Source organism: Epinephelus lanceolatus, chromosome 3 (genome assembly GCF_041903045.1).
Source record: "Epinephelus lanceolatus isolate andai-2023 chromosome 3, ASM4190304v1, whole genome shotgun sequence".
Lineage (NCBI taxonomy): Eukaryota > Metazoa > Chordata > Actinopteri > Perciformes > Serranidae > Epinephelus > Epinephelus lanceolatus.
Window position 1 is genome coordinate 9,375,954 of NC_135736.1, and position 10,769 is coordinate 9,386,722.

The 10,769-nt window shown below is 42.6% G+C and overlaps 1 protein-coding gene across 4 annotated transcripts; it reads left to right on the forward strand.

Annotated features, from left to right (window-relative positions):
* The first annotated feature begins 656 nt into the window (after positions 1-656).
* ppp2r2ca (protein phosphatase 2, regulatory subunit B, gamma a) lies at positions 657-10,663 on the forward strand. Of its 4 annotated transcripts, none has more exons than XM_078164673.1 (10): positions 657-942; positions 1,426-1,796; positions 2,331-2,428; positions 2,628-2,811; positions 4,180-4,292; positions 4,509-4,686; positions 5,825-5,989; positions 7,145-7,314; positions 7,586-7,677; positions 7,996-10,663. In XM_078164673.1, exons 2-10 carry the CDS (start codon positions 1,733-1,735, stop codon positions 8,291-8,293), a joined length of 1,362 nt encoding a protein of 453 aa, XP_078020799.1. In that variant the 5' UTR covers positions 657-942; positions 1,426-1,732; the 3' UTR covers positions 8,294-10,663. The 4 variants fall into 4 exon arrangements, with proteins under 4 accessions (XP_078020799.1, XP_078020813.1, XP_078020790.1 ...); XM_078164687.1 differs by having other exon boundaries at positions 1,603-1,796; XM_078164664.1 differs by having other exon boundaries at positions 657-938.
* Positions 10,664-10,769: the final 106 nt, after the last annotated feature.

Sequence of the window (10,769 nt, forward strand, 5' to 3'; positions counted from 1 at the left end):
GCCTGATACAGAGCTGAATACGCAGACAAAAAACACACAAACTAGAGCCACTAAGTGCGCGCCGCCATCTTGATCCCCATTAGAAGTGCTGCAAGACAGAGTAAGCAGAGTACTATGATTTTTTTATTATCTGTCTCGTGAACTGCTGTGTGGCTTCAGAGACCGTTTCAGCAAACATGACAAAGTGTTTTTTTGTTTGTTTGTTTGTTTGTTTTAAATAAAAGCTTCCAGTAGTTTTAAAGGGATGTCTTGTAAATAGTCACTTTAGAGCAGCGTAGTAAGGGAAACGTAAGAAAGAGTCAGTGCAATGCTTGTTTTTGAGTGAATGCCAAACAGTGCTATTCCAGGAAAAGGCTCAAACAGTCTGTTAGTGAAGGAAATATCCAATTCCACTAATAGACAGCCTCTGAGAGGGCCACTGTTGTGTCTGGAGAGAGCAACAAAGAAGTCGACACTCATTGGTATGTGAGCATTTAATTCCCTTTAAAGCCTGGCTCTGTGTTGTAATTCAAGCCTTTCCTTTTAAATCCCCTTTATTTCTTTATGCATATCACCAGTGTCTAACCACACACCACTCAGTGTCTCAGTGCTCCCTCTGCTGGCCTCTTCCTCCTTCATCATCTGCAGTGGGTGGATCCACGAGTGACAGCTGTGCCACGATTGGCTGCTCCAGGAGGAGGCTGCCATGACACAGTGGATGCTGCACGGAATCAGTTCCACAGCATCAGCAGGCAGCGGACCTCCATCCTCCTCGTTATCCCTCTCTCTCTTCTCTTTTTTCTCCTCCTTTGCCTCTCCTCCTCTCACCACCACCACCCTTGCTCTCTCTTTTCTCTCCCTTCTCCTCTCCCTGGGACAGACACGCAGGCCTGCCTGGGCACTCTGCAGCAGAGGACGTACACACGCCAGCAGGAGCAGCAGCAGCAGCAGGCGGACTGGTAGGTGTGTTGAGGCCTGTCTCCTTCCTGCAGCATAGGCAAGACATCGCGTTCTCCTCTGATCTCCGTCAAGGACTATCTATTTGAGAAGTGTGTGTGTGTGAGAGAGAGCAGGGATCTGGAAAGTAGGCAGAGAGGACTACCACACCCTGAGAGCATTTACTGCCACTGCTGGAGCTTCACTGGTTGAATGTTGCAGTAGATATTTTCATCCTCACATCCTCTCCCCTGTGCTTGTTTCTGTGTGCATACACAAGGATGTATATTCTCCGTTTCTCTGCTGGAGCTGTTTGTTGTTTTATCTCCATGCTACAGCTCTGGGATTTGCCTCGGCGTTGACTAGGCCTTGTGCGTCTGCACACGTGTGTTTTTGCTAATGAGTGTGTTGAATGTCTAACAAAGGTCACACCATTTGGCATGCTGTGTGCACGTATTGTCAGCCCACCTAATGACAGCCATCCTCTTTTCTTCCCAACTTCATCACCAGCCTTCCCATCCACTTTCTCCCCGCCTCACATCTTCTACTTCACCACTTTCCTCTTTTCTGTCCTCCTGCATCTCCTTTTTCTCTCATTCCATTTCCTCTCTCTCCTCCCTCTCCATCCTCATCTCCATCTCCTCTTCACGCCTCTTCTCCTTCCTTCCTGGCTGGCTGCTTTCCCAGGATGCCTTGTTCCAGGCCGTTTCGCTAGGCCCTAGCAGCATGGGCGCAGTCTGGGTGGGGAGAGAGAGCACGGATTGGAGCCTTCCCCTCAGGACGGGCGCGCTGGCGGGTCACCCTCCCTCGGCTTCAGATGGGCGAGGACGCTGAGAGCCCCAAAATCAACCACACCTTCCTGCGAGACTACGTCACTGAAGGTAGAACAGACGGTGTGTCATTGCTGTCTCTGTGGTGTCAGATAACATGCTGCTATGATTGAATGGATTCATTTCAGCATCATGGGTGTATTATCCCTGCACTGAGAATGGATATTGACATTAATCATTCCATGACTTACTGGACGGCTAATGAAAGACACTTAACTGTTTTACATATGATTTTGGCATTGTATTCTCTTATGACAGATAAATATTTGATCATTATCATTTGGAGTTTAAGGAGCTGGTAGCAGAATTAACATTTGGTGCTTATTTTCTTGTCCTATTGAGAATGTATCCACATCAGGCCCAAGCACCATGAGTAAGAGTTATTCTGGTTAAACAGGATACTTTCTATTGATCCAGTATTTTTTTTCCTGTCCACATTTCTCTTAATTCTCTGTGTCTAATTTTCCCTGTGCCTACTTGATTTCATTCCTATTCTATCCTCTCGCATCTCTCCTTCAACCCTACATCTTTTATTCTAACCATTATTCTGCCATATCACCTCAAATGTTTTTGGTCATCTTCCAGCTGATGTCATCTCTACGGTGGAGTTTAACCAGACAGGGGACCTGCTGGCCACGGGGGATAAAGGTGGCCGAGTGGTCATCTTCCAGAGAGAGACTGAGGTCAGTTTTACATCTAAAACTTGAAATAATCACCACCATTCTATATTCAGGATATCAGCATGGATTAATAGTTACTACCTACACCATAACTACATTATTCTGTGCCTCACTTTTCCCCAAAGAGATGTTCTTTCTATTATATCTTTACACATAAGTGTTCTTTCAAGGCTGTGTTTTCTTCCTTCTCTGCCCCGGACAGTCTAAAGGAGAGTCGGAAGAGGGAGGGGAGACGGGTGACTCTGGGGAGTACAATGTCTACAGCACGTTCCAGAGCCACGAGCCGGACTTTGACTACCTGAAGAGTCTGGAGATTGAAGAGAAAATCAACAAGATCAGATGGTTGCCACAGCAGAATGCAGCGCATTTCCTCCTCTCCACCAATGGTGAGAAACCACTGACACCAGGAGATAAACCAGGAGCCCCATTTCAACAAAATATCCCCACTGCTTGTCCTTTCTTAAGTGTCTTCCCATTACAGATGCAATTCCTAAACTCTGTATCCTATCCTATCTGAGACCTCCTATCTTATGTTAAGAAATACTAACTGTAATTGTAAATTTGATTTGTCAATCGGCAGTCGTCCTGTTAGACAGGTATCTATGCTTAAAATGTACCAGTAGGCCACTTGTTTTATATTTAGGACCGGCTCTATGCCATCCTAACTTAAGATTTCTAACTTGGAAAATCCCTAAGTTAGTAAAGTTCTTAAATAGCTAAATTTCTATCTGGAGATAAGAGGATTTTTCCTAAATGTAGTTAGGAAACATAGTCCTGTAATAGCAGAAATCCTAAACATCATCCTAAACTGGGTTGAGATATAATTTCAGATTTAGGAAGTTTCAGTAATGTGGCGCCAGATCTCTTATTCCTAGCTAGGCTAAAGCTCAACTTGTAGACCGGTGCACAGTTGTACTGTGAGATATCCGCTGTGAATGTGCATGATTTTTGATTGATAGTAGAAATGACATGACTGGCTTCATCTTCTGTTACCAAAGTGAGATAATGTAACATCAGGCCAGTCGTTGAAATCACATTTGTGGCTACAGTATTGGCACCAAACTGCCAGTGTAAAAACCACAGAATCTAATCTGGGCTTTAATGATATTCCTGTCATGAGACTGAATCGTCCTAAAATGCTCATCTGAATTGCCATAGAAAATTGTCACTTGAAGAGGAAATCATTGTCAGGTCTCTCCTCCGCTGATACGCCTTTTCCACCAACATGAATCAAGTTCCGTTCAGGTCCCCGACACTTTTTTCAAACCATTAGGAGCATTTAGACAAAAAATACATTGGTTTGGGGAGTTGGTTCCAAGCTGGAACCAAAAAATGTAAAGTTTTTCTTACCTGAAGTGTGAACTCAGATGACATCAGTGGGAGAGGAGTCTTGAATGTAATAGTATTCTATTTCTTCTTATCATTAATTGGTCCATGCTTGCTTTTTGGATAAAAACAAATATCTGTAATAACAGAGCAAAAGCTTGCAGGTAATCAATCAAATCAGCCATCTTGCTACTATCAAGTACTTCTATTGTGCATCGTGCAATGCCCTCTGCTGTATCACAATCTTGATTACAATGGTTTCACTCAAATCTGGTGGAAATATGAGCTGGCTTGGTTTGATAGTACCAAGGTTTGGAATGGAGCTAATATGGTGGAAAAGGGGTATAAATTGTCTGTGGCATTTATCATCAGCTTTCTCTCAACATAATCAACTTGTGGTGATGTGCAAATCTTTCTGCCTGTCACAGATAAGACCATTAAACTGTGGAAGGTGAGCGAGAGAGACAAGAGACCAGAGGGATACAACCTGAAAGATGAGGAGGGACGGATCAAGGACATCTCTACCATCACCTCTCTGCAGGTGCGCGCACACACACACACACACACACACACACACACACACCTTTATTTTGGTCAGCACGTATCAGGTTGATGCCCTCATATGACCCCTTACTCTCATGTCCTCTAATTCTGTCTTTCTAGTCTGCCTTGTTGTCTTTCTATAACCCTAGTTTTTACCCCTGCTCTCTTTCTGTCATCGCCTCTTTCATCAATCCTCTCTATTGATGTATTTAAGGTGCCGGTACTGAAACCCACAGATCTGATGGTAGAGGTTCGTCCCAGACGAGTGTTCGCCAACGGACATACCTACCATGTTAACTCCATCTCAGTCAACAGTGACGGGGAGACCTACCTGTCTGCAGATGACCTCCGCATCAATATGTGGCACCTGGGCATCACGGACCGCAGCTTCAGTATCCTTCCCAACACTAACTCGTTTTATATTATACACATTTTATCAATACCACTCTGCTTGTAAACATCGTGCTCCGCTTTGTATAACCCTGTAGTTCACCTCTGATTTTTGTGTGTAATGTAATCTTTTACTGGAGGAGGTGACTCAGATTTCACAGGGTATAAAATTGAGTGAATCAAAGGGCTATCTTTTTCACTGTTATGAAAGTATCAGTGTGTGTCATCACAAGCAATTCTGCAGCATCAATGTGAAAATTGTAATAGGATAATTTTTAAGTAAAAATCAGTTTCTGTAACAGGAATATGGGGACAAAATAAGAAGAGTGGAAGTGATTGAGCCTTTTCCTAAAGCTTAAGGTTGAAATACTATCATAATGAGTCAATATTTTGGGGTTCAGTTTACATCCATTTAATCATTTTTTAAACTTAAAATGTCCCTATGTATGTTAAAGCGTTTGACTCGATCACATGAACTAGTAGTGTTAATAATATGCACCACATGCAAGTCTGCCCCATGTATCTACATGCTCTCTGATGCTCACACACACAACTCCACCTCTTGAAATATACATTCAGATGAAATATACTTTACATTCCTGCTCATCTGAATTCATCCTTTATCTATATTTAATGTAAACAGCCCATGACTATGTTTGGATTTATGTTTTTCGATTAAAGTGCTGCGTGTCGCCTCAGAGTGTGTATTCAGCGCAGGCTGTAGCGTGTTCGACGGGGGTGCATTTGGTGATTTCCCATTCAAATGGAGGCTGACCTAGAAAATCACAGAGGCATCTATGGAAGAAGAGTTTAAATAATTCACTCAGCAGTACACTTTCTACTGAACCACACAGGACTACCACAAATAGAACAGAGAGAGGAGCAGAGTGTGCATGCATATTGGGGGTTGGTTGGGGAGCATTTTTTTGGGTTGTGATATGAAGTGAGGTGAAAGTGTGGAGAACATGTACTGAAAAATATGTCTCATCACTCTACTGCAAAAATATGATAACATACATCATGCCATGTGCATAGTCTTAATACCTTGTCTGTCCTGGAATACCTTTGTTCAGTTCGATATTTCTTAAAAATGTGGTGCTATCTCTGTGGTGTTTAATCCCTAACAGACCTTTTTCTCAGATATTGTGGACATCAAACCAGCCAACATGGAGGATCTGACGGAGGTGATAACAGCAGCAGAGTTCCACCCTCACCACTGCCACTTGTTTGTGTACAGCAGCAGCAAGGGCACCTTGCGCCTCTGTGACATGAGAGCCTCCGCACTCTGCGACAGACACACCAAACGTGAGCATACTGACATTAGACATTTTATTCTCAATGATGAAAACTTTGTTACATAGAATGGAGCATGAGGCATGTTGGTCACCCAAAACATAATCTGCAACTCCACACACTTAGAAATAAAGGTGCTTACTAGAACCACAAAGAGTTCTTCGGCTTGTCCCCATAGGAGAACCATGTAGAGCCTTTTATAAAGGTTCTACCTGGAACTATTTCAGAGGTTTATACCTAGAACCATCTGTGAAAGGTGCCACAGAACCCCCTATGAGAGATTCTACAGAGAATTCTTATATAGTTTAATTGTTCAACCCAGATCCCTGTTTGGGGGTTCTATCCAGATCCTTCCCACCCTCCAAGGAGGTTTACAGGAACCCACCCAGCTTTACTGAGAATCCTTATATATTCCAAGGGTTTTATCAAGAGCCCATTCAAGGGGGTCTCTAAAAATAGTTTTTGACTCGATAATCCATGGATCTCTGTCCCACTAATCATGGGACAGAGATCAAGGAACCCATGTAGAGCAGTGTTCAGGGTCAGGAGCTGATGTTGTCCAGCTAGACCAAATAACAATAATGGTTCACAAGCATGTTTTTAGGGAAGTGGAGATTTCCTGAAATCATTACTACCACTACAGCCTTTACTATTTCAATGGTGCAGTAGGGTTAGGCGTAAAGGACTTGGTTCCAAATTAGAATTGAATACAAATTTCTAAGTACCAGGTACTGTGAAGAAAAAAAAGACTAGGATAGGATAGGATAGGATGGGATAGTGGCAGACCATGTAGTATTGTATGGCATGAAATGATGGTAAAGATATCAACTATGCCAAAAATGAATTGATTAAGTGGAGGCCGGACACATCTGTATTAAAAATACCATTTGAAACCTGGGTCAACATTTGAATATTTGAGGGTAAGAATATTCAATTTCAACAATCCTTGAAGAACTCTTTCCACCACAAAAGAGTTCCTTGGATGAAAAGGGCACTTCATGGAACTGTTAGTGTTACAAGGAACCCTTGAAAAATGCTTTCTTCAGAAAAGGGTCCTTCAGAAGCAAATTGTTCTGGGTAGAACCTCAGCCCTTCAGGAAGAATCTTTTGCAACCCTTATTTCTAAGAATGTATTTGTGAATAATTGATCACTCTTTTGTTGGTCAGTGTTTGAGGAACCTGAGGATCCAGGGAGCCGGTCCTTCTTCTCAGAGATTATTTCCTCTGTGTCGGATGTTAAGTTCAGCCACAGTGGACGTTACCTGCTGACCAGAGACTACCTCACCGCCAAGGTGTGGGACCTGAACATGGACAAGGGCCCCGTGGAAACATACCAGGTAAAGTGGCACATCTGTTTCCTGATCTGTGTCTCTTCCACGTGTCAGTTACAATCTGTATCTGATAGAACGTACGCTCACCAATCCAGTTAATGCATTCCTTGTAGCCTGCGTTTGTCGTGTTGTTGAGGAATATGACATCTAAGCAGAATTTAAACTCATGCAGTCTGCTGTAGATGTTGTGCTTTGCCTGTGGTCAATGCACTGGACCACCATGTATAATTCTGCATCTACCCCAGAAACTAAGGTTGACTGTGTGTTTGATCCCCAGGTCCATGAATACCTAAGGAGTAAACTGTGTTCCCTCTATGAAAATGACTGCATCTTTGACAAGTTTGAGTGTGTTTGGAACAGCTCAGACAGGTAAGTGGCAGAGATAAAAAGGAGAGAAGGACAGATAATGTACAGTATATTTAAGTCCACTTGAAAGCAAAGGAGCAGGGAGTGCATCAGCCTGTTTCTGCTTGCAGTGATTCCCTAAATGCTCTGCCTCTGCCATTATCCGACATTTAAATCAATCCCAGAGACAAGCTTTGCAGACATCTAATCAATCCCTGCGCCTTCAGTTTTGTTTTCTTCCTCTCCACTTCCTCACCCTTCCATGAACCGTGCTTTTCTGCACTGCATTCACTTGCCCTTCTCAATATGACATCTCATTATGCCAATCTCTCCTCTCCTCAGCGTGATCATGACAGGGGCATACAACAGCTTCTTCCGGATGTTTGACAGGGAGACGGGGCGAGGTGTAACCCTGGAGGCTTGGCGAGAAAGCAGCAAGCCTCGGGCCGTGCTGCGGACCCGCCGCGTGTACACCGGCGGCAAGCGTCGCCGTGGAGATGTGGGCGTTGACAGCCTGGACTTTACCAAGAAAATCCTGCACATGGCTTGGCACCCTTCTGAGAATATCATTGCCATAGCAGCCACCAACAACCTGTACATCTTTCAGGATCGAGTCAACCCTGAGACGCAGGTGCAGTGACAGGGCTTGGAACATGGACAGTGGCAGACACAGAGAAACACAAACAGCGACCCAAATACATTTGGATGTCTTAGAGATGGCATGGGGAATGGACAGCCCTTATGAAAAGATTAAGTCAGAGCCAAGCTGTTTCACAAAATACTGCACCATCTGTTTGTGTTGATAGAAGGTCGGATTATTGCTAAAATCACAAGACTGTTAATTTATTTGATCCCCAAGGAAGGTGTATAATCATTTTTGTTCGATGCTGACACAAACTGACATCTCCGGTACCCATCAGGACATGTTTTTGGTCCCTATTTTGGAAGATGTTTGTGTAACTGCTCCACCATAGGGGCAGTAAAAGAGGTGCGGGGACACCTCTCCATCTGCATTGACTCAGTGCTGTTGACCACACAATGTTGCACTCCTCACTGATGTGCTCTGGTACCTTGTGACACAAAATGGAAGATAGGTATTGACAGGGAATCATGCTACAAAACATAAAGGTCTTGAGTTGACGGATTCCCAAAAGACTTTGCCAGACAGTGCATCTAAATCCAAGCATTTTTTTCACTATTGTGGAACATTAGGAGTGGTGTTATTGTAGAGCTCTTCACAACAACATGCCAAACCTTTTTTTTTTCTCTTTCAAGCGACAACAGCAGCTGAACCCCTCCTTTAGAGCAGTGCTCTTGGAGATTTCACTCATAAATGCCCCATAATGTTTGCCCTATTCACTTTGCAATAATATAAGCACTAACAGAAACACAGTGCAGCAGTATTTCTGCTTTAAAACATGAGCTCTTCTTCTACAGGTATACACTCTTTTTACTCTTAGCTGTAAATATTCTGTGTTTTTTTTTAAGGTGGTACCAATTTTGGTTCCAGAGAGCTAAAAGATAAAAGATGCATTTTTATGTCTAGTACACTGCAGATGAAACTGGGATCTCACGTATAGAAAGATTGCGGAATCACACTATTTCTGTTAAAGAAGGATTTTTTTCTTGTAGCAATACATAGATAGGTATTGCTGGCTGTGGAGAGGGTGGATTGCATTGTGCACAAACCAACACCTACAGTTTTGTTGTGTATATTAGGCCCATATTAGGTTTTAATTGATGTAATTTAATTGTCTAAAGTCTACATACCCATTTGGTAAATTACTGAAAATGAAAGAGATGTTTAGCTCTCTCACAAACGCTTAAATTGAGGTTGATTGGCGGTTGAAAATAATACGTACAAAAGTTTAATTTGTGTTAAGTGTTATGCTAATTTAAAATGAGCTATGTTCATTTTATAATGCATAAGCACATCTTAAAAGTACCTTACAATCAAGAAAAAGATGGAAGCACATTGTTCCTAATTGAGGCCCCTGATTTAGCCAATTTTTGTTGAGTGAGTTTGTGTCCAGTGTATTTGAGGGTCGAAGGTGATCATCAGTGCAATAGCTCATTATGTACATTGCTGAAATGTCTTTAACATTCAAACAATAATGTCATCATGTGAATTTATCATATCACAGGTTCATAATGTCATTACGCCGTATACCTCACAGTGCCACACGCTACTCTGGAGTGAAAACCCCGGTATGTACAGCAGGAGGTGGAGTCTGTGTCAACTGAATTCTTGGTCAAGATTTGATTGTTTACAGTGAAGTGCTTTGTTTTTAAGTGACCTTGGCCCTGATGGCATAATAAGTGGTCTGGATGTTAACTGTAGCAGGTGGAGTAAGAGAATACAGTGCAGAGGTAGAGGTTGCACTTTTTCCAAATCTGTCTCTGTCTGATAGATCAACATCAGTTTCACTGTGTAAACCGTAAACCCCAAGAAAACAAGGCAGTTGTTGATATATATATGTTCCGCTTGTCTGCTCTCTCCTCACTTTCCACCTCCTTTGGTTTCAAAATTACAGCTCACAGACATTTCTGCTACAGCCTGTGGTCTAGTGTCTATGTTTTGGTCTTCACCGTCCAAGTGTTGTTGAATACACTCACAGTCTTGCACTGATTGGTTTCACAAAGTGTATCACAACAAAATCCACAATGACAACCCACAGGAAAATGGTTTACATAGTGACAGGCCACCTGAAGCATTATATAAGTTCCAGGGCTCAGTCCTCCAATGGTGAACTGTAGTTTAGAGCAGGTCAGTTGTAATCGCATCATAACCACCAACACCACAAGCAAACAGTGAGAGGATTTGTATTCAGGAGCACAGCAGCAGCAGCAGCAGCAGCAGCAGCAGCATGTTGCCATTACTCAATGCTACTAGCGTGTATATCTATCATACTTTAAAAAAGACAAATCTAACAATACAAAAAACATAACTCAAATGAGGTGAATGAAAGGAATGTGCATTAATAAAATAATATGAAATCTGACAAAAAAAGAGTGTTGGATCCTTTTATGTCTGTGTCTCTATATTTAATGGAACACTATTTTTCCCATTCCTGAAACACATCACTGAAATACTCAATCTGAATCAAAGCATCCAC

What these genes read in the sequence shown, in the direction of transcription:
- ppp2r2ca (XM_078164673.1), top strand. Translation starts at nt 1,733, where the DNA reads ATGGGCGAGGACGCTGAGAGCCCCAAAATCAACCACACCTTCCTGCGA. An exon ending in TTTCCTCCTCTCCACCAATG is followed by an intron (nt 2,812 to 4,179) that starts GTGAGAAACCAC and finishes TGCCTGTCACAG; the next exon opens with ATAAGACCATTAAACTGTGG. An exon ending in CTGCGACAGACACACCAAAC is followed by an intron (nt 5,990 to 7,144) that starts GTGAGCATACTG and finishes TTTGTTGGTCAG; the next exon opens with TGTTTGAGGAACCTGAGGAT.